This window comes from Lathamus discolor, chromosome 2 (assembly GCF_037157495.1).
Source record: "Lathamus discolor isolate bLatDis1 chromosome 2, bLatDis1.hap1, whole genome shotgun sequence".
Classification (NCBI taxonomy): domain Eukaryota; kingdom Metazoa; phylum Chordata; class Aves; order Psittaciformes; family Psittacidae; genus Lathamus; species Lathamus discolor.
The window spans coordinates 14,356,903-14,381,664 of NC_088885.1; the positions used below are offsets into that span (position 1 = coordinate 14,356,903).

At 35.4% G+C, this 24,762-nt stretch overlaps 1 protein-coding gene across 3 annotated transcripts in view; it reads right to left on the reverse strand.

Annotated features, from left to right (window-relative positions):
- BBS9 (Bardet-Biedl syndrome 9) overlaps window positions 1-24,762 on the reverse strand; it is a 266,566-nt gene that overhangs the window by 195,367 nt on the left and 46,437 nt on the right. For 2 of the 3 annotated variants that reach the window (XM_065665815.1, XM_065665814.1), the window contains exons 11-20: window positions 23,028-23,209; window positions 20,240-20,316; window positions 18,520-18,573; window positions 16,728-16,830; window positions 15,657-15,761; window positions 13,590-13,604; window positions 10,029-10,169; window positions 7,567-7,662; window positions 2,712-2,884; window positions 1,784-1,936 (exon numbers count right to left, since the gene is read on the reverse strand). In XM_065665815.1, the coding sequence (XP_065521887.1) occupies window positions 1,784-1,936; window positions 2,712-2,884; window positions 7,567-7,662; window positions 10,029-10,169; window positions 13,590-13,604; window positions 15,657-15,761; window positions 16,728-16,830; window positions 18,520-18,573; window positions 20,240-20,316; window positions 23,028-23,209 (1,099 nt within the window). Of the gene's footprint in view, window positions 1-1,282; window positions 1,380-1,783; window positions 1,937-2,711; window positions 2,885-7,566; window positions 7,663-10,028; window positions 10,170-13,589; window positions 13,605-15,656; window positions 15,762-16,727; window positions 16,831-18,519; window positions 18,574-20,239; window positions 20,317-23,027; window positions 23,210-24,762 lie in introns of those variants that run through there. The other variant, XM_065665816.1, reaches the window with a different exon arrangement.

A 24,762-nucleotide genomic window follows, 5' to 3' on the forward strand; every position in this document is an offset into this window, starting at 1 on the left:
TGAAGAAGAATTCTGAAAAGCAGTATTCTCAAAAATAGAATCATATCAATTCCAGTGTCAAAAAGGCTACATACTTTTTGGAGTGAGACTTTATACTGTTCATACTTATCCTGCCTTATTATTCCTTTACTGAAAACACATGTACCAAATTTTGAATACTTCAACTATTTGCATTAGACATACTTATTCAAATAAAGACAGAAGATTAGACTGAATTAAAGACAAGGCATTTTCCAATATAGGAAATGCATCATTGAGCAATTTCATTTCAACCACATAGTGAAGAGACAATATTAAATCCTACCACAACTCTTGCTTTCAAACCAACATATGCAGCAGTGGGGGTCTCTATGGCAATTACTATTTTGCTACACTTTTGTTTGTACTAACAATAATGACAATTGTTTGTTGCAAGGAGATTCACAAAGGCGGACAAGAAAGGAAATCTACCAAGAATAACGTGAGCTTGCCTAAAAGGAAGTTTTAACAAACACTGGAAAATGTATGCATTTGTTCTCTGGAAAGAAATCTTTTCCCTCATTCTCCTTTCAACCACACTAATTCTAATTAAAAAAGCTTACAACATTAATTATCAGGAAAAGTACCCACTTAATTTGGATTTCAAGGACCTCATAAAATAAGCTTCTGCAGAATTCATTTATTTTAACTACCTGATTTTTGTCATATTCTCAGAACTCATCTTTCAATTCAGCTGCATAAGAAAACTGTCCAGCACATGACAATCGCTTTTAAGCTGAAAGGCTACAGTTCTACACAGCAAAAGCATACTTAAGAGACTTGCTTCTGTGTATCTTTACAGCTTATTTAATCATGCCATTTCCAAATGTTAAACAATCACCCATCTATCACAACAATACCTATTTCTTGAAGTAAGCAGAAAAAACCCACTTTCAGACTGAAAGCATCTCATAGTTAACTCATTCACAGTAAAGACTGAAACAAAGGCAAATTTCTTTTGGCTCATGTATATCTGGAAAGGCAGTTTTCTTCAGTTTAGAGAAATATTTTCTTAGAGCAAACAATAAGGAAAAATATTTGTCCTTAACACCTTTGGTTTTTAATTGCTGTGATATACAACAGCACATAAAGGTAAGTCTTTTTTTCCAACAAGGAATCTAATTGTGACTCAGCATCTCTAACAAGGCATATTGGAAAGTAAAATCAGATCCTCCAACAGAAAATGCATAAAGTAACTTCTTAGCAAAGGGGACGCACCACAACAAAAGGGTTATTCTGAAGCAATGCAGAGCTAAGGCAGGAAAAGGAAGAAAAACTGTGTTATTCCTGTGTACTTCCAGCATGGGGATGGTTTAGGAATGAATGCTATCACATTCTGGAATGGTTAGAACGTAAAATCCCTGTAAGGAAGGACATGGTCAGCCTCAGACAATTTTGTTGTGGATGTTACACTGGCTAAACCATTCCAACCAGTTTACAGTGTACCATAAAATATTTACATAAGCTATGAACTATAAAATATTTTCACATGAACTATAAAATATTTACACTATCAACATCAGTTAGGAAAGAATGATGTGCTGTCAAGCTGGTGTGACCCAGGAGTGAAGATTTTGTGGTTGCAGATGAAATAAAACTATTGCAAATCATCTGGAAAGTTACAGGGAAAATTAGGTTAAACAAATTACTGCTTCCTGGTCTGTTGGATGGTAAACGTAACCAGGAAAGCATAGCTTATATGCTTTAAGCTGAGTTTTACCAACAACACAAAGAAAGGTTAGGCTCATAATCAAACTGTACTGACCTCTCTGAATGTTCCTTCTAGCAAGGTATCCAGATGTTGAAGGGGAGCAGGAGTTTTGTCTTTGAATCGTGTCAGCAATCGCCGCTCAATAGCTCGAAACTGTGCAGCCCTTTGAGATAACAGCTCCTGAAGTTTTTCCTCATTCAAACGTAGCTGCAATTTAAGGGTTTTCAGGAATTCAGGTTAAGGGTCATATATGTTATGTATGCACATTCCAAATGAAATAGGAAAACTGTAGTAAAATTTTGGGGAGAGTATGCATTATGCAAATATAATGTCATTTATGCCAGTTCCATATTTTACACTTCTCATAAGCTTAACATTTTCAAGAATTATCTTTTGCCACTGAGAGCAAAGCTAATTGTCAACAGCCACAATAATCTGTGAAAATGCATAAGTATGTCATCAAGAAGTCAAATAACAAGAGTGAAATTTTACCACCAGTATCTCAAGGCTTCTTCTTGGTTTGGTATGCTATGTATGACACATATACACAGTGTATTGAATTCTGTATTCATCGCAGCAGAAAAGTAGATTATTATTCCCTTAAGCATGAATAGAAGTACTGAATTCTGCGCTGTCTGAATTGCTTTTTCTGAAGTGAAATCTTTTTTCCTTTTACATACACTGATCAACTATAGCAACAAACTTTCTTGAAATGTTGTCCTGGGTTCAGCAGTAGCAGTCTTTTTTCTCCTTCTTAATAGCTGAACTTAGATCAACACTGGATATCTAATGCCCAGATAAAAAGATAAAATAAGAATTGTTGTTATCACCTTACCACTCTTTTTTTCCAGCACTATCTTAGATACAACTTCCTATTTCCTGAAAACCAAATGCCCGTGATAACTATAGTCCTAATCTAATCAACCATAGTACTAACACATGAACAATTTTTAAACGAGCAGAACATCAATGATTCATGTACCTCAAAATGTCTATCAATTAGTTCAAAATATTCTTGCAGGGGAACGGAACCAGAAAATGTACATGTGAAATCTTTGCAGTTTTGCTTCTTGAAATGTTCTTCGAGTCGAAGCCTCAGCTCTTTTGTTATCAGCCAAAGGTCTTCCAACTGATCACTCTGGATCCTATATCGTTCTTTGAAAACGAGAACAAATACAGGACTAATAAACACACATTTAAACCACATACATTCACTATACAACATAGTTTAGCTAACACACAAATGGAACTTGTTAACTGCATCCTAAGTCTATACGAAATTTCCTAAGAGATACATGTTCATTAGTGTTAAAGAAATACTTGTATTCTGTGGATGTTAGTCCTAAATACTCGCTTTTTTGTTTTAACTTTAAAAGCAGTTTCATAGCACAAAATAGAAGTGTTTACTGCTTCAGGACTACTTACTTTTCCGTATGGGCCTGTTCATGAAGAACAAAAAGCTCTGAAGAACTACCATAATAAGGAAACAAGATAATTACTGGATGATATTAAGTCATCACAACAGGCTGTCCACAATTCTCTGCCATAATGTAACTTTGTGAGCTGTTTTGAGGGTTGGAGGCAGAACCAGAGTCAATTCACTTTAAACCATGACAGAAGCAAGGCATCCTAAGTATCTGGCAACAGTGTGAACAAACCAACTCTAATTTACCTAAAATCCTGAATATCTTTTGGAAATGGTTATTGAGTTCTTTGACAATACAGTCAATATAATTTTAATTACATCACCGCGTTCTACTCTAGGATATGTTTTAGTAGGAAAAGTATTACTCTAACTAGTCACAGACAACAATATTCATCTTTAATAGAGCTATGTTTCAATCTAGATACAGCTAATGTTAGCAGAAAGTGATTTTTATCCATCTAGACACTATGGCTTTGTAAAAGTGCTCTAGTGTACAAATGAAAGTGTTAAACTGAAGTGAAAATACAAATCCTGTTTGTGCCAGTGTTATCTGTCCCAACAAATTCACTTATCTTACCACATTTTAGTAAATTGCAAATTATCAAGCTAGTGGGATAAGATTTTATTTCTGTTGTTTCTTGTTCACATTCATATAATGCTGCATCTATAGTACATAATGTATATAATGACTTCCAGGAAATAAGAATTAATTAAATATGGAGACAAAAACATTGTGGAATACCACAGCAGCATTTTTTAATCCAGATAAACACTTTCAAACAACAGTTCTTTTTTTCATTTCATTGCACATCTACCAATACTTTATCTGAAAGGACAGACAAACGTAGCTATGAGGGAAAAGAGCTGCTGGGACTTGATACAAACAAGTTCTTTTTTTGCCCTTGTTAACAAGGTTCACAGTAAATCAAATTAACCAGAATTCTTTAGAACTTCAATGTACTTATTTGAAATTTTCTCAACATTAGTAATTCAAGATTGTTTGACATTACCACTGGCATCATTCCCAGGATACTTATTTCACTGAACAAAGAATGACAAATTCTGTTTACAGTGTAACAGGAAAGAAGCAAGTTTTATTTAAAAACATGCCTGTTAAAGAAAAGAACACCATCTGCTCCAGATAACATTCAACCTAATGTCCATTTTTTAAACACTCACAATGTAAAGGCTGGACTGAGCTGAGTATCACCATACTTTGCCTTAAGTGATTTTTTCCTTGAGGGAAATTAGCTCAGATGTTTTCAGGCCAAATCAACAGTCATTATATTTATAATTGACATATCTAATACATTAATGTTTTAAAATGGATAAAATTAATTTCCTCCAAAATGCATATTTGATTTCCATACATTGTTTGTTGGTCAATACAAACGCAATCTAATTTTACCATGGCCTGAGAGCATTGCAGCCATTTGCTTTACACGATCTTCCAGCTCTCAAAAACAGACAAATTAGATTTAGAAACTGTATGAAACAGAATCTTTAATTGTCGCTGCTTTAAACAGAAATGCAATGAAAAAAAAAAAAAAAAAGTAACTGCTTCTGCTCATCCCGTGCTTTTATAGCAGCTCACCAACTTGTGTTTGCTGTTTGTTAAAGTAAGCTCTGTTACAGAAAATGACAATAGATTGTCAGAAAATACTCAAACAGAAAAGCAGGAGACTGAGAAGCACCAATAGGCTAAACAGGTTACAAAGGCTTTTAACACTACAGCTGATCCATTCAACTAGCACAAACTGCATTAAGAGTGGTTGCCCTGCCAGCAGGTTATCTGAAAGAAATGGGGAAGATTCAGTTCACCTCTCAGCCAGGAAACCCACATTAGCAGCCACAATTAGCAGTCAAGCCTCCTTTACTCCAGAGAAGAAACAAACAAACTCAAAACCTTAATCTACATGAGGCAAGATACTTTCTGTATCTTGTACTTTCCGTATCTGTGTACTAACTGTCAAAATCAACTTCAGGCTGGGTCCTTTGCAGCAGGGCTTTTGACAGGCTGAAGTAACATTTTCAATAACTACCATGCTCAAACTGGATTAGCTAATACAAGTAACAACAAATGTAAACACAGATGCCATTCATGTTTGCAGCCTTAACAGGGAAACCCAAATGAACCTGGAGACTTTCATTCCTACAAGCAGTTCTTCCTATTAAGAACTTGAAGTCCAGTTGATAAGGAATATGGAGAAAGATCCCTGCTTCCATTGACCAAGATCAACTTCTTTCACGGTAAACCAGAAATAAGGATTGATCAGTCCCAATGGACATTTTTACTTTTCTGAAACACCATTACTTCTAGTCTGTTTACCTGCATGTACTTTTCTTTTTGACAACTATTTTGACAATGATAATGTTGCATAAGGACTTTTACAAAGTATAAGCTAAGTGCTAAATTAATATGCAATAAACTAACATAAATAATATGCAATTTTGCCTGCATTCATTAGTTCCAGGGAAGAGCTGTCTACTTAAGCAAAATCATTTTAGTGTGATGAAATTCTACCAATGTTTTTTTTTTTTATTATGCATAGTCACTGCTCACAAAAATATTCTGAATTATGTTTCAGTATCAGACCTTTTACAATTTATTTGTTTTAAATAAGTTTTACTTGGGTAATATTTCAAATAAGCAAATCCCCCTCAGAAATTCTGTAGCCAACCCAATCCAATCCATGAAATGAATGCTGGAAACATAGAAGGTGGCATCAAACAACTCATTTGTTTTCTAAAGTCAGGATTCCCAGACACAAGAAATGAGTAGTCACGCTAAGAGAAACAGATATTTTGAATCTTCTTTGTAAACTGAACTTCACAAGTAAAGCAGTGTGGGAAAGTTTACAGTAGGACTGCAAGCGTCATTCCGACCTAGTGAATAAACAAACCTGAGAGGAAAAGATTGAGGGTTTGGGGTAGGGCAATTAAAAGTTATAGCCTCACTAGAAGCTAAAATGCATTAATTACATGGACACAAATTTGTTCCTTACACAGTATCGGATTTAGCAACTGTGCAAAATAAATTTCAAATTAAAGGATTTAAATTGCAATGCAGGAAAAAGGCAGTTGTTATAAATCCTTTACATCCTTTCATTTTCAGAAATATCACTACACGTCCAGTTAGTTAAAACTGTTTAAGTCATACTATTTAAACAAATATTAAAAACAAACTAACCGTAAACCAGCATGCAAGTAATGCATACACAAACCAGTGCAAATGGATTCGAACTTCAGAAATGTAAAGTGATTCTTGGTACCATGACAGTTACTCTCCAAATGGTTTCTGGTTTTCCCACATTTGATTACATTAGAAAAGGTATTAAATATTATCCTGGAGCTCACAGCTGATGCCACCAATGTCTGCATAACCCATCATGAATACCAATTTTTGAAAACCAAGAGGCAGATTATTTTTGCATCAAAAGAATTTTACAACAACAAACTAGATTCTGCTTTCTCCCTCAAAACAGTTTTCATTAAGCATTCACACACTGTTCCATTTGAACTCCCTGCCGCACACAAGAGGTATTACAGCTTTTCAATTTGTTAGTCTTCTGTATTAAATGAAGACCTTGTGCTCTGCTGGCATGGAAAACGCTAAACACAATTGAAGTGATTTGGTTCCGATGCATATGCCAAGAAAAAGTTTAGCGAGTTGAGTAGTTGTACAAGGCAAGACCGTAACTCTCCAAAATGAAGAGAATCAAACTTTTTTAAATAGCACAAATTCAAAGTGGTTGTAACATGACCATTTAATTCACGAACAGCCCTATACAAGAGATGCTAGACCAGGTAACACCATATCTGCATGCATCTTCATACATTCTGTCAACACAATAGGAAGGATATAGAATCCATAATCCTATGCTTACAAAGATATACAAGCATCTAGAGACAGGCATTTACTTAGAGGCAGAAAAGCAAGTAAGCAGGGTCTGACGTCTAATTAAAGTAAAGGATTTCTGAACGCCAGGGGAGAGTTAGAAACCTGCTTTTTAATCCCTTTTAGAAATCCCAGTAGATGCCTACTCCCAAACACAGATGTTGAAATACCTTTGAGGAAAAGAGGGGTTTTTCATTATTACAATGACAGTATTAACTCATGAATAAAAACCTTACTAAAAACTTGATGAGAATTCAGCTTCTTCAGGGGATTGGCACTGTAGTGTACTATATCTTGAGTAGGATTTTTTTGTTTGTTGTAAAATTTTGTGCCTTTCCTAGTAACGTCATTGGATACCAAAGAGGGAATGAGAATTAGTCAGCTAACACTTTGAAAGTCCTGTGTTAATTCTCACACAGTTATTACCCTGCTTTGTATGATTCACATCCTCATTTTATACATACATTAATTAATAATCAGGCTTCCTTCAGCACAAATTCTTATAGCACTTACGTGATGTTTTTGAAGCAAGAAGAGTGGCTTTTGAACCACTTAAAAACTGAAATCCCAGAACATTTGCCTGGTCATCCTCAGATGGATCAACGAAGTCTGAAAGAGAAAGTTGAATAGAGTTTTCTATAATCCGATGCTGGGATCCAACAAACCTCAAGCCACAGCCAGGACCACATCAGCCTTTGCACAAGCAATTTAGGAAAGGCAATATGAGACTGATCCCCTTCTTAGGGCTCAGAAGTAAAGAAGAGCAGCGGTGTTTTGGTATACCCTCCCTTCATTCACATATGGAAGCTGAGCCACACACTGCTATTTCTTCCCCAGCCTGGAAACAAGAGGTAGATTTGTGAAGACTTGTGATTAGTGTACAGCTCAAAGACTGTCACCTTTTGTCAGATGTGTACAACATCCGTACATTTGTCACCTACAATTTATGCAAAAATTCTGCAGAAACTTTCCATGAAAATGTTTCCAGCTTTCAGTACAGAGCACAACAAATATCTACCTTGCTCAAACCACCTACTCTGCAAAGTCCATACATGCCCACCTTTCTTTTTATTCCAGTGAATCATACCAGGCTAAAAGGGTCCACTTAAGGGTACTATACTTTAAAAACTACTCCATACCACCTCTCCTCCCAACTTTCCCCTAAAAACAAGGCAAACAGGGAGCAGAGGAGATACAACTTTTATTGTACACACCAAGAATCTGAAGTTCCTTCACGAATCACATTGGTATGGTTTTGTTGGGTTCTCTCCCCCCCTCCCCTTAATTAACTGAAAATGGAATAAACAGAAATCAGAAGATTTTAATACCTTCTTTTCAAGCACATTAGGCCTATGCTTTCTGCTGTATTTTCAACAGCGCATCCCTAGGTTAAAAATAGAATACAGTACTATATTTTGAAAGCATTATTGCTTGGCCATAATGGAAGCCTACGATTAAAACCCAAAAATGTAGACCTTTGAAAAAAAAGGTTTCTCTGTTTCAATTAAGTGTTCCATAGCACACACTTGGGGGAAGAAAAAAAAAAAAAAAGGTATTATTTACTCTCAAAGTGAGGAAAAACAGGTTACCAAAAAACCCTACCATGCCTAATCCCCTGCTCTCAGACAAATGTACTTCAAAAAGAGATGCAGCTCCACCTTAAAAATACCATATTAAAGTTGTTGGCCCGTACAGCTCTCAGCAAACTGTTCCAGAACCTTAGTCCTCTGAAGTTCAGAAACTTAATCACTGCCAGACTTAACTTATTCAAAATCTCTTTATAAGCCCTTGTCCCAGTTTCAGCTGTAGCAGTTATTTTTCTCTTCCCTAGTAGCTGGTGCAGTGCTGTGTTTTGGCTTTAGTCTGAGAACTATGCTGATAACACACCGATGATCTAGTTGTTGCTAATTAGCGCTTAACCTTGATATGGTCAGGCTGGGTACCGGTCAGCAGGTGTTGAGCAATTGTATTGTGCATCACTTGGGTTTATTCTTCTTTTTCCCTTGCCTCTTTTAGTTTTAGATTCTTTCCCCTTGTTTTTTCCCTTATTATTAGTAGTAATAGTTTTATATTCAACTTTAGTTATTGGACTGTTCTTATCTCAACCACTGGGGTTTACATTCTTTTCATTCTCCTCCCCATCCCACCCAGATGAGGGGGTGAGCAAACAGCTGTGTGGTGCTGAGTTACCAGCTGGGCTTAAACCACAAAAGCCCTGTTTATTCATTTCTTCTGGTGATAATATGATCATCTAGATGCATGATACAGACACAAAATATTTACTGAAGTCAACTGTATTCACTTTTTTTGCCTGTGTTTTATTAAGCTAAATGAGTCACTTTTCTTATTTCTTCTCAAATCCCTAGATAATGCATGGCTTTTTTTTGTTACACATCTGAGTTTATATTAATTTTTATTTAGTACCAGCAACCAGCACTCAGTGTGCCAATGCATAGTAATATGATAGTTTCCTGCATGGAAACATTATGTCTAATGCATCCTCCGCTCTTATTTGCTTGCTTATGATTGTACCAGATTATACTGCAAGAGTATTTCTGTGGTAACTTCCACCTCCTCTATCTCTTCTAAATTATGAGCTCATAATTACAGCAGAAATTGTTTTCATAACATTACACTTTATAGTACTTAATTTTATTCTTTTCCAGTCCTAAATGGCACCTAATTACTCCTTCATACTATTTTAATACTCTCCTAAGTAGAAAAAGTAGCTCAGGTTTGTGCATTAGAAGATATCACTAAGTACACTTTATCTTTCTGGTCCAAGAAAGCTATTACTAAAATAAAATCAGCTCCAGACAGCTGTATCAAGAACCCCACTCCAGTATTTCTTCCAAAATACAGTGTTTCAACATTCTAACATTAATTTGTTAATTACCTCAATACTTTGCACAGATGAACAATTCCTGTTGGAGGTCCCAACACATTTTCTATTACAGACATAATTTAAAACCTACCTGGAAAAATGGTGAGAAAACTGATGGGAGGTTTATTGGTATCAATAGTTATCTTGTGGTTTGCTGCTTTTGATGGTTGAGCTGGAAAGCAAATTAATCGTAAAGGCAGACTGAAGTTACACTGCGCAGCTTTCAGTATTCCTAAAATGAAAGAACAGATTCATCTTCCATATCCATATTCTGAATACAAGACACTTCATACTTCTACCCTCGGAGAGGTATAACAAGATATATTTAACATGATTAAGGGATACATTAAAACAAAAGCTATGCAAAAAATCTCAAATTTTGTTCTATTTTCCACTTAAAAATACACATAAATTTGAATACTTCTAATCACATTTTCAAGTGAACACTTTCAACTAAATGGGAAAGCAAGAGTTATTAGTTAAATACACTGTATACCTGTATTTATACCAATTAAAATGCAATGAAGATCAACATTTTAATGCTCTAGACAAACAATTCTACTTTAACATAGACCACAGCTGTGTGGTTACTCCTGATACTTCGAACAGAAAACTGAAGCATTTATGTTTTCACCAGGAGTATCACAAACTAGATCCTTTTTAAGAACAAAGTTACTCTCTTTCACACCCTTAAATAAATCTATGCTACCTTCACAGCATCTGTCAGAGGTTTGTGACTTAGCAAAAATGTATCTCAGACATTGATACCCAAAGGTATATTAAATTCTGGTTTTCAGCTTACTCCATCATAGTGAAACAGAACTGTACAACAAAGAGGCTATTGCCTTTGATGCTCAGGATCTAATATAATTTGCAATTATATCAGAATGGTGCAAGAGAAAAGAGGATGTCTGTGATATGTGAAAGGTAGAAGTGAAAGACAGAAGTGCTACTTGCTAAGAAATATGGAGTTCTTACAACCAGATTATGGGGCTTTTGAGGATTTTTTGATGAAGGAGCTAACAGGGAAACCTTGTTTTGTTCAGGTACAGACATCGCTATCAGCAGAAATACCTGTCATATTGAGATCAGTATTAACTATCTCATCTCAGTCTCTCATCATTCTCTCATTTTCTCCCAAATAACCCACAAAAGACAAACATGAACCCAATGCTTATCTCAGCAGAATTTAACATAGTACATTTTTAGAGAGAATAAAGTAAGTTACTATCATAGATTATATAGAAGCAGAAAAGTCATGAAACTAAATAGCTACATAAGTTATCAGTCCTGTCAGCCTAGCAGGTTAATGTAAAAATAGAGTTCAACCATTTAGCAGTCATCTAAGCAACCTTTTTTGCTCACAATTTTGTTTGCTGCTTCACATAGCCCTTGCAATGAAAAATTCTTTCTAAGACTTATCTCAGGGGACAAATTCTGTAACAACACTCAGATTCATCCCTTTAGGTTGCTGGTTCAGTAGCTCTTTTGGCTGGCTGATAATGCCTCCAAGTATTCTGCATCAGTTTATAGGAAGTAAAATCAGTGTGAAACAAGCAGAAAGCTTAAGACAGATCCTCGAATATCCCTGGGTTCCAAGGCAAAATCCTGAAAAAATACTTGATGATAATCCCATGACCCTTCAGAATGATTCACTCATCTTCATCATCTGAAGGGAAAAATCACAATCTTTTCTTGATGACAACATAACACAAACATCTTACTACTGAACTTAGACATGGAGATTTATCAACAGGAAAAAAAACAGTGACAAAACTAGCCAAAAAGATGTTTTCTTCTTGTTTCAAACCACCTTTTCCTAGATAGTCTGCTCTCAGTCTGCCTCACCAGAATCAGTGTTTCAGTATTTCAGACAAAGGTCAAATCAAAACTAAATCAAATAGTATCTGGCTTCAGAAGGGACTGGAGAGACTTCTAGTTGATGAGTCCAAAACAACCACATATAAGAAAACCAAATCAAAAAGCACCAATAAAATTTATCATTACAGTGAAAAACTCTTGCTGGGAAAGGTTTTCAGAGTATTTTAGCATTTTTAATGATAGTAAAGAAACACAAAGCAGTAGCCAAGTGTGGGAGCCAGAATTTTCTCAATCCTTTGGCATTATGTCTAGCAATACATCCCACTCCATCTGGAGTTGTGATACATTGCATGATACATAATTTTAGCACTGTAATAAAGAAAGAAAGAATGTGGAAATAATCAGATTAACTTCAAATCTGAAGTACAACAGATATTTTGTAACATTACCTCATAAATTGCTACGATTTAAAGGCATACTATGCACTTACCTGATAAAAGCAATAAAAGTTCCATGCACTAGAGTTACAATTCACTTACAAATTACTCATGCATTCTTCTTATTTATATTTGAAACATAACACTGAAGTACATGATAAAAAACATTAAAACTGAGATCTCTAATTTAGGATGTTAAATATTCAGAAAATTTATGCTTTTCCTGATATTGATGACCCTACATTTACCTAGTCCAGTACACCTCAGAGTAACCCAAATAAAGGTCCCAGATGATTCTACTAAGTTTACTAAGCTCCACAACATTCTCTTCAGCATCAGGTGTTTATCTTGAGCAGAAAGTTCTTAAAACAAAATCCAAATCTTCTTTTTTTAGAAGTTACCCTTTCAAAAGATATAAATCTATTTTAAGACAGTTTATTTATATATTTACTCTATTTTTTACTAACTTTTAAAGTTACTTTATATAGCAGAAATCTTCCCACAAAGTGATAGCTACTCTTGCCAAGAGTGGTATTTTATGGAGATGGTTGAAGTATCTATTTCTCGCACAGCACCTCAAAGTCACCTGAAACATCCAGAAACCAGAAAAGGGTGCCAGTAACACAGTTACCTAATTTTCCACTTAGTAAGCTCGCAAAAGCCCAAGTTAGTGAAGTAACTCCTACAAGGCCGTATCTTTTCAACACATGTACACAACTACATTGCTAACTACCCTTCTGTCCTTCTAGTCTACCAATTCATAAGCTTTAGTCCTTTCGTCTTTTAATTGTACCTTTTGTCAATATCCTATCTATCACAACCACAGCTAAGTTTTGTATTGCTGGTATTCTTGGTTAGAAAGCAGCCTTTTAGCCTTGAATAACATGTTTCCAACAGGATTTGGAATGAAAAGATGTTAAGCGACACCATTCTCAGAGCTATTCAGGCCAAACAGTGTAACATTAGCTACAAATCCTTAATAGCCATTTCAGTTGCACAAATAAAGCTACAGTTTACCTGCTTAAGTTCTTGCTGAAACTAGAAAAAATTAGCTCAAAATACAGTAAAGCAAGAACATACAATTGCGTTTTCTCTGTTTCCAATCTCAACACACACAGCACTTAATACTATGCAAAAGTCTTATGTTATATATGAGGAAATGCATTATACTTCAAGAAGTATCTTCACTACTCTATTTTCTCCATTGCTTATGTCTAATCCTCCTTTACTTTTAATTCTCTCAAATATTCACACCTTCATAGCATCAAACCAACGATAATGAGAACTTACAGAAATAATAGGCAAAATAACAGCTCCCTTCCAAATCTGCTTTACCCAGCATATGCTGTCACTCATGAAACCATTCAAACTTTGCATTTTCTCCATTCACTCACCTTCAGGAAAGAGCTCTACGGTATAACCAGCAACGGGACAAAAGAGAAGATCAGAAAAAATATGTAAGATGCTACTCAAATAAGGAAAACAGCAAGCATAGTAACAGTTTTTCAAGAACTTAAGACACATTTAAGTAAACAATACATAAAGACATAATCCTAGCCAAAAAGCAGACATGAGACCACACTCATCAATAGTGCAATCCCATCCAACTAACTCATTAATCTTCAGCTGTATGAATCCCACATAGATACACTGAAGACCGATTTTGCCACAAATATGGATAACTTAAAAACAAAAGAGGAAGAATTGTCTCTATTAAGACAAAATTAAGTCACAAAGGCACTCCATTTTTCCTAAGATACTATATTGAGGGATTTGATTGCTTTGCACATGTAACAATAGCAATAGCATGCAATTGAACAGAATTATCCCATCTTAATAATTTAAATTGTTATAAAAAAATTTAGCAATATTTTAGTCATGCTCCTTTATTTAGAAGTCTTACAAATTCTACCATTCAAGGGAAGCTTTTAAGATCTCTTCTACAGATCCCTAATTCTGTTAGATTTCATGTATTCTGGAGACTTTTTAATTGCATATCAATTTTTATATTTACACATTTAATAAAACGTACTTAAGATACAGGATTTCTTTACTTCCTTAACCAAAAGGCTTGCAAAATCCAACCTACTATCTAAAATATAAGTCTAAGTTTAACTAGTATCACCTGAAAGAAATAACACATTCATTTGCTTGTGAGAAATACCCTTTAAGTTTGATACTCTGGTTATGCAAAGCAAAATCACAGAACCCAGACCAGCAAAGCAAAAAGCAAGACTTCAAAGCCAGACAATCCAAGAAACTCAAAAGTATGCTACCTATACAGTTGTAGCACCAAACCTGTCTAAAGCCACATTACTAAGTTGGACACATGTGAAGGTACAACATCTCCCTCACAAGGAATAAGCAGTCGGAGTGACAATACAGAGGTACTGAAGTTGTACAAGCTGTTTGCCCAGGCTTTTCAGAATAAGGGAGAAGCATCCTTTCCCTCCCACCCTCTGCACCCATCTGCAAGTTCTTTAAAAACATGAGTTTCAGTTTTGTCAGTCATCACACAGCCTAGACTATCATCATAAACACAGTGTTTCAGTGAGAAGTGAAGTAAATGCTTAAATAAAAGCATCAATGTGGGATAAGGTACTCAAGACCATCACCCTTCACAGAAGCCCTAACTCCACATGCATTTCTTTGCTGCCAGTCTACTTCATGTCACCCTTCCTTTTGTGCTGGCGCAGCTCCCTGGCTCTGCAGAGTGAACCAAATCAGCAAATCTGGCTGAGAACTAACTGTTGATTGTGTGAGCACGAGGGGGAGGTGCAGGAGCAAAGCTAAGCAGCAAGATGTGACGAACAGGCAGCTTAAACTGATGTATGCAGCATTTAACTTAAAGAAGTTTTGCCTAAATACTGTTTCTCAGTAGGCTGACACATTGAGAAGGCTGCATGCAGAAAACCAAGCTAATCGGTCTTCAGTTATAGACAGCAGGGTAAATTTACATGTGCTATCACTAGGGTCATTACAGCACTGTAAATCAGAACTACTTAGTTTATTTGTTTAGAATGAGTATGTTCAACTATTCAGAAGGGAAGGGAGGCATAATCACCCCCAATGCTTATTCAAATCTTGTGTTTGGGGAGGCAGTTACTGTCACATTTGTTGGCAGCCCATAAACATGAGGAGTCATAAAAATGTAATTAACTCCTCACTCCAAGAGTTGGTCCCTTAAAGAGCAGAACAGGAGCAAACTGGTAGGACAGGCTGGAAAAACTTGTAGAGCTGCTTCCCAAGCCATAAAAGCATATGATTTTATATCTGTAAGAACAACTACATAACTAAAGGATGCTACATAAAATATTAGCCAAAATTGACTCTGACTCTGATACACATTACTTCTTTAATTACAACTGCCTTCAATATATTTCAAAAGAACATTTATGAGAAATATGTAAAAATAAAGACCTCAAAAAAGGCAAATCAAATTGAAACCTCCAGTGGCTTACCTGTTGGTGTACTGTATGAAAGCACACAATTTCCTTCAAGTTCTGATGGAGAAAAATTCCTCTTCAAAAAGACAGACACAACCACAGTTTCAGATGAATCTGGTTCTAAAAACAATACAAAATTATATCAAGTAATAGGAGGATCCAAACAAAAGCAATGTATTTTCTAGCACTTTGGGAAATATTCTACTAAATTACGTCAATTGTTTCCATCAGTTCACCTTTATCAAAACATTGGGCATGTTTTGGGTTTTTTAAAATCTGTAATTTGTAAAAGGCAAACTAGTCTCTCCAACATATAACTATCCTGAAGCATAACCAATAAAACAATTCAATACCCTGAACACAGAGCATATCAAAACAAATGCAGTTTTATATTGTGGTTTTAATAGTATACAAAGCCATCAGCCCTTTGCCCCTGTCACATGTTGAGAAAACATAATAACTGTCCTTTCAGATGAGCAGCAGTCAGTAAAGCCCTGTTTCAAGAGAGACCATGACTGCACATTTCAGAGCAGGAATGGTCTGCTGTCCCAACTGAGGTAGGGTAGCAGGACATACTTCTCAGGTCTTCAGCTCCACTTAGCCAACAAGGCAATCCCACCTGCAGCCGTATCAACAGAGCTGGGAAAAGACTAGAAATCACCGAACAGTTGATGCTAAATTGGAAGCATATGCTAGACTGTCCTCAAGTAAACAAGCTTTCTGCCCTGCTTTCAGCTCAACAGGGCCATTTCTACATAGAGAATTGCCAGCAAAACAAAATGCCCCAGCAAAAGTACCATGGATTTTTATGTATTTTTTCCTCCATCATGAAGCTGCCACCCTACCTCTCCTTACCTGCCATGCATCATACCACAGTCAAGGAAGCAACTGCATTCCTTTCAACTTTGTCTTCTCCACCAAGCAGTACCTAGAAGCTGCTGAGTGCAGGCAAGGCAAATTTGTAATTGCTTTAACTGCCACATATCTGCAACAATACACTGGCGATGGAGGCTGGACTATACCTTTCAAACATCATCAGACAATGTAATATGATGCAATAGCTGTAATGATCCTAGAATAATTTACCTAAATCATCAAAGACGAACTGCTCACAGGTCACTGCTAATGGAGCTTGTACACACACTTCCAGGTTTGGTCTTTTCGCAGTCACTCTACTCTGTATCGTTATCTAAATCAAAAGACATACAGAAGTATTTAAAGGAAGCATCAATTTCATCTCTGTATAACAGAAAACAACCATAACCAGCAAAAAAGTATGAAAACCCTGCAAAGAGCAATTCAGCAACAATGTTAACTTCAAATTTCAAGACCAATATTTTCCTTTTACAATTCCTTCTTTCTTACAGCCAACAATGCTACACAATAACTTCAAAGAATACAAAAACCTGAGGGGATTTCTCATGTTCCTTGTAATGCTAACCCAAGACAAACCAATGCAAAAGTGTTTATTAAAATGTTAAGATTTTAAAAGTGCCATGTGCATTTGTTCTAATGTAAATAAAAATAACATGTTGCCTCTTTTAGGTGACTACAGTAAAAAAGACCAAAAAGAATAAAAACAAAGCTAACCAAAGAAATTCTTTCCTTTAAGTGCAAAGAGAAATACACAATTTCCTGAATAATTTTGAAGTCAAGTTCTATTTGATGTTCTACTGCAAACAAATTCGCGTATTCTATATACAGGATACCCAGCACAACTACAACTCTATATTATGAGAGCTGACCTAACCATAAACCTGGAGTGGCTCAGAGTGCTTCTACTGAGGGCAGTTACTTCTTTGCAAAACCAACAGATACAGATACCAAAAGAACGTTCTTAACTCAGATCTAAAAAAAGTATAACTGTAATTGAGATTTGAATGTGATCTGCATGTACACAGACCCTATCTGCTATTATCATCTGTTTTGTACCGCTGGTCTAACCAGGAGTTCTCTGCAGCCAGGTTAAGTTTAAGAAAACATTATTAGCTATAAAATCACTCAAGTGTTAGGAAGGATCAACATCAACATTTATTTTGGTTTAAAAATGCATTTGGGCTGCAACAGGCCTTCAGATTATCCTGTATCATTTTAGCATTTATGATGGCAGAGAAAGGTGTTAGAACAAGTACGACTAAACCACACTAGTCTAAGGCAGGCTAGTTCAACAAATAGTCCAGTTACCCTCCGAAATTGTTACTCAAGACAGAGGGAGAACTTGAAAGGTTCTCAAAAATAAGGCTCAACTGATATTCCTAGAAGATCCTCTCAAACACAGAAATAAAAATCATGATCCTTTTTTAGACCATACTGAGGAGAAAATACACCTGCACACATGAACACACAGGCACACACACCGTCACCCTTTTTTAGTACCAGTTACAGGCAGCAACTCTAACAAGAGGACTGCAGTGATTTCAATTTTCAAATTAGATTTTCCTAGCATTTTTCTTTTTCACTAGCAAAAGCTATGAAAGGCTTTTTAAAAAAGTAAGTCTAATTTTATTGATGTCTAAAAAGATAACCTTCACACTGAGATTAAGCAAATACTTACTGCCTTTAAGAAGTGTTGGAAAAATTATTTATTGCTTTTGAAAAGTGGTGGAAAAATTATAACCACAAAGAACTTCATTCCATCCCAATAATGCCTTTGTGTCTGCTTCTTGATAAGCTTATCAAAAATAAATCTCCAACCACTTCCTGACTTCAACAGAAGGCTTACTGGAATGACACCTTGCCATACTATGCAGAAAAGAAATTAAGTATATTCTGCATTTCAGATTTTACTCATTCTCATGATCTAAGTGAAATACAGTGACAGGTTTGCTAAAATTTGTCACCACTATGTGAATGCTACTGTTTGAGTTAGGCACAGTACCTTCACTGTGACTGATGGCACTGCCTCTGCTTTTACCTCACTGTCAATGGCCTGCTGTGAAGAAAAAGATGAAAACAGAGTAAATTCAATATTACACATGAATGAGCGAACACAATGAATGCAATATTACCTCCCTACCATCAACTTGGTAAACAGGGAATTAACAGTAAAGGACTTATCATTCCTATGACAGCTTAAAATACACAAAATACACTTCCTAGTTCCTTCTGAAAATGTAAAGCCTCTGTCTGAAATTGCCTGCAAAAAGGATAGCAGAAGGTCATGAATGTTATGTATATAAGGAGCTAATACACTCTGATGTATATATGAATATCTGAAAACGTTTTGTTTGGCACACTACTTTCCACTGCGTATTTATTTAAATTCTGGAAATACCTTCTGTTATTCAGAAGGGAAAGGCGACTTCCGGTCTGCCAATATATTACATATGCACCAGAGTATGTGGTATAAAATCATCACAGATTATCTTATAATCAGAAATACATTTTTAGCTTCAGAAGAAAATCATAGTAGGCATCTTGCTACTCATGCATATAGTGCAATTTCAATCTTTCCACAAGTGGAGAAGTAACATCTACAAGACTAGTTTCCAAGATGACAGCAGAAGCCCTAAAATTGTTCCCACATTTGCTGTATTGATCCTTCCCCATGAAGTATCTTATTAGATTTTCCCTTTCTAAATGGCTACTGAAGGAACACACAGAAAAAAGCTACCACACAGGTAACTAAAATATATGGACAACCTTGGGAAATAAAGGCTGCGGCTTAACTGTTATATTGAGTTACTTATACATGAAACATCTGGAAAGATGAGCAAATGAGCACAGCAGCATTAGAACATCCTGTGGACCTAACAGTTCTAAGTGTTGTGAGAAGATCATTGAAGCTAGCCAAGACCATGTCATTGTCCTTTCTTCTATACAGAACTGCTAGGACACTAGCACATACTATAAAGAGGTCCCCTTATCAAGTAGCAGTAGAGGTGGCAGTAGTAATAACAGAGTTTAAATAAATATATCAGATATATATATATGAATGTATTAAAAAGCAGCTTCTTGTATAGTTTTAAACAGTAAGTAGCCCTGAAAATCAGTTTTGCAGAAATCAGTGGCCATAAACTACTTATTACAGATGTTCTAGTGCAATAAGTATGTTCTGAAATGTTAAGGTAAAAAGTTTCAAGAAAGAATATAAGCTCTCCTAAATCTTAATTTGAATTTTTATAAATTATGTACATTTACAAGATGAATAAGCTAATTAGGTTAGAATAACAGAGAACACTGAATGATGCCTTGACCAGAGAAAGATTATTTCTTATAATGCATCTTTGAGTGGTTTATGTATTCTATCTTTAAAAGACCCACAGGATGATCCACACCTCTACTGTTTCCCCTCATATTACTAACTACTCACCATTACAAATTCTCACCACTACAAAGTTCCTTGAGAACCCAAGTTCTTGTTCACTTACATTTGTTTAGCCAGGAATCTAAAGATACAGAAGATACTAAATAATTTTAATAATTCTAGTTAAAATTATTAATAAAAGTGCACTTTGACTGATGGAAACTGAGGGTTATGCAGAAGCTCAGTCCCACAAACATAAATACATAATAATCACGATCCATGATCAACCACGATCTAATCATGTGTGAAACCCATGTTTTCAAAGTAATTTCCTTTTTCTACAGGTACATACAGATTCCATATCCAAACTGCGTGAAACTTCTGCTGTGACAACTACATCTCTGCTTTTTTCAGATTTGGGCAAAATATCTGAAAGAAAGGAAAAAGCAAATCAGCTCTCCTTTAACAAACACACAGCTACATTTCTAAAAAGAACAGCATCAAGTTTCATATTTATGTCAATACACCTATGAGCGTAAAGAAAAAGTGTAACAACGCATATGATTTAGACCAAAGACATTTCTTCCTACAGCTAAAACCTGGATCTCATACCAGATTTCTGATTTCATTACAAAAAAAGGATTTAGGTGCAATCTGTAACAAGATTTTACAGCTACTATCCATGATCTTCAGAGACTGCAAGGAATTTGTAAACTTCTGTCTTCACATGCTTATACTAATACACCTCTAACAATCAACTATCTCCAAAATGCATACTGCACACCTTATAGCACTTTAATCTGTATAATCTGATAATCAACACATCAGACACAGAAAGATTCTGCGCCTAATAGTGCAAAATTAAAATAGGTTGTAGGAATTCCACTGTGTAAGAAGGTATATGGAAGTTTTATGTACAGAACATTATATGGGGCTTGGTTATAATATATTACCTGATGATTTCCAGGACTCAACATAAAAGGCAAAGAATGCTATGAACAAATTTATATCCATGATATAAAACCTTATGCAGATTCACATATATAAAAAAAAAAAGTTACAAGGATTAAAAGCTAGGCACTTAAATAGCATGAGGAATTCCAGACTCTCCTCTTCAGAGAGGAAGGTCTTTTCCAATGTGGCTGATTCAATGTAAGCATCAACTTTTTGTTAAACAGGTGTTTTGACCCAGCTCAATCAGCATCCAAACTGATACAAGTAACATTAATTTGTAGAGTTAGTATATTAATTAAGTTTTTAAAATACTTCAGCGTACAATGTAAATCCTTACTCCTCAACATGTATAAAACAGCTTAAGTTCAACAGTTTAAGGGTCAGCAGTGGACAGAAATACACGGCATTTATGGGAATAACTACTCTGGTCAGTTTTGGGGGGGGTTGGAGTTTGGGGTTTTTTATTTATTTCTGACATGATGACTTACTTCTAAGTAGTTTCCATGTTTGGAAGTAAAAATGAAATGGAAAAAAAGTATTTCCATACAAGTATAGATATTTTCAAAACAACACCAGCTCTTACTGCAAAAACGTGATTCCAAAAGACAAAAAAGTCAATGGCTCATTTTAAAGATCATGCTTAGGAGTATCTTAATGGTGACCAATGTTCAGAAGTGTTTCGTATTCAACCAGACATGATTAGCAGTTATTTTAAGACTTAGCTAAAGTTCTAAGTAAAAAGCTAAAACGAACCAAAGCCAAAACAACTGAAACTGAAAGGCATTCTTAAGTAAAAGGCTTTGCTGTAAAAATGCTCTCACAAGTTTTATATCCAGTTAAAGCCAAACACGTCATTAGAGCATCTCTCCACAACAAAAAGAGCATTCATAAAAACCCACCTGAAAACACCACTGTAACACCTTAGATCAGATTAGAAAGATTGAAGAAGGAAAAAAAAAAAACTAAGAGGAAGAGAGAATTATAAAAAGACCAACAATATTCCCAATAAACTTGTCAATCATACGATGACAGTTATTAAAGAATTTATAAAGGACAACTCTATATTTCCTTACTCTCTCACTGGATCTTGCACACAATATGTTAAAACTAACAAACAGAAGTTGATTTACTTCAAGTGGATTTATTATTCCATCATGCTTTCTTTCCTTTGGTTATGAAAGCCAGAAAAAAATGTCAAATACTCATAAAGAGCAGCCGTGGTAAAAATCAGTGGAATCTACCCACATCTATATGCTTTGAAATACAATTACTGGATTTGTAAAACTGAAAATCTGACATTAGTCTATCACAATAATGGACAAGGTTATATGCAGTTACAAAAAAGGAACCTTTAAGTTGTAGAATCAAGCTCACACCTGCAGAAAAATCATTTCTTATTTTCTAGGGAGCTTTATCACTCTCTTTTTCAAACAAAAAGGCATGACTATATCTTTAATACAATTTAAGAACACACTAACTATAATCTGGAAGAGATTTTAGTTGGTTCTATTTGTCTAAGATTTTTCCATAGTTTCCTGTAAAATTACACGCTTCCAATTCCCTGCACAAGTCAGACACAGTGTTTAAACGCTCAGTTACGAAAATATGAACTTTGAAGGATCTCTGCAGAAATTATGTGCCCTTACTTGAACAAAATCAATGCAATACATAGCAGTGTATGTAAATTCCAGAATTTATCATCATCTGGGTTTTGATGTCTATGTTCTTCTAAAACAACTCCTTTTGAGACAAAACAACAGAAAAGTTTCTTTAACAATAATAATCCTTTGTTCATTGCACGACTTGAAAAGCCATTTGTAATAAAACAGAATTTGGCAATACTATTACTCTCACTGAAGCCTAAGTATATCAGACTCTTACTGTGAAATTCGTTCAAGTTTTCTTGACTTTGGGTAATACACGCACTGTCATTTTCTTCTCTGAACCCTTGCACTAGTGACAACTATCTGCAACCTGACATAAGTATCTTGAAAGTTCCAACAGTGATTATAAAAACTCAAAGGATAAACTCTGTATCCAAGAGCCTGACAGTCTAGGATTTTATTTTTTTTTATTAAAACTTAAACTTTATTAAATATTCCATTTCCTACAGAAATGTGTTATGGAATGAAAATGAAACAAAACACCTCAAAGTGCAATAAGCAAAGTCAGGTGGTTAAATATACCTTGTGTTTTTGTGGCCTCCTTGATGATCTTCTGAAGCTCTTTCATTTCAGCATCAAACTCTTCCTGGTTTAGTTCCCTGGATTCAACCCTGGGAGCCTGGAAGAGTGAAGGATCAGTTCCAAGGTAGGAACACTGAAGATGCCCAGTATCACTCAGAGTGACTATAACACCCTTCAAATCTCTGCATGAGAAAAACAAAGAAAGTTCATTAAGAAACTGGGAAGAATCACAGAAGCAGTAACACTGAATGTATGCTGCTTCTACTGTTCCATCTACAAATATAATAGAACTTCCTGGTTTTAATGAGATTCTTTGACAAAAAGAAAATAACAATACTTTTTCTTCAATTCAGATATTTTTACTAATATTACTCCTATTTATTGCGATCACACCTAAGAACCAATCTGTGCTAGACAGATGACTAAAATATAACCCAAGTTTCTCAGAATCTGTATAACAAAGACAGGCAAAGGAAAGGATCAGAACAAACAAGCCGAGTAGACAGTACAGTTGTGACCTTTTTCATTCACAATTTCTGAAGTTTTCTGAAGTACTGAGACTAAGGTCAGTATGCAGGAAGATAAATTAGCAAAATGAAACATCAAGTAAGTGAAGGGAAGGGAAAGGATGCATTAGAAGAAATCACAATGGATGGAACATGTTCACAGTGAAGACAGCAGTAGGACTCTGGCTGGCTCTTCCCCGTGGCATCTTTCTGAAAGGAAGCCACATGGATCCAAAACATTTCCCTTTCACTGCTCTGGATCAATACAAATGGGTGCTTTATTAGCTACACTATAGCTGAAGGAACAGTATTTCATTGAACTTACTCCTATGGTAATCTTACTTACTTTGTGTATCTGCCCACATACCATGCAAAGCAAGATTTAGGAAAGTATTTAACAAATTACAAGACAACAGCGAGTATTGCCAACATTTTGCTTAGCTTTAAAGTAATCCCTAAACAGAAGAGGAACTGAAGAGTAGAGTAGAATAGTTGTTACCAGCAAAAGTTAGAAGAAAGCTAACTTTCATTTTAGTTTTTAAAATGCTTACTCTTAGTAAAAGCGTGTGCTTATTTTTGTAATCATGAGGTGACATATTCATGCCAATAATTTGCTCTTACTCCAGAATTAGAATATCTTATAGCAGGTGCTGCCTTTGCATCAAATACAACTGTTATATAAAGCAAAGATAGCTCAAATTTCATTCTTAGATCTAAAACTTAATTTTTATAAGAAAGCTGGCAAAGAGCACAGCAAAGTCTTTGGAAAAGGGACATTGTTGAAGCAGATGTTACCATGTTACTGAATACTCTGTCCCATCCTTTACTATTTAGTTGCAGCATATAATGAAAACAAGAGAAACTGCACCATGACCTTCTTCCACAACAGAAGAAAACTGACACCTGAAAACAAGGCAATTTCTAAAGTTCTCCAGCACTGGCTTTGGACCATCTTAAAATTTCTTTCCTGAGACTATGAATCTGTCAAGCTGCGAAAGAAAGATTCAATGAGGACATCTGACTGTAAATTAAAAGAGCATGAAGAAATACAGGTACACACCGCAATAAGTCTTTGATGATATACTACTGAAGTATGATATATTCAACAGTGTTTTACAAATGCAGTCCTTCCTATGTACCTTTAAGTTGGCAGTCATCTGCAGGTAATCAGTCTATCACATCAAATCAACTCAAAACAAGGAAGTGATTTTACTTTATAAATTGCACTT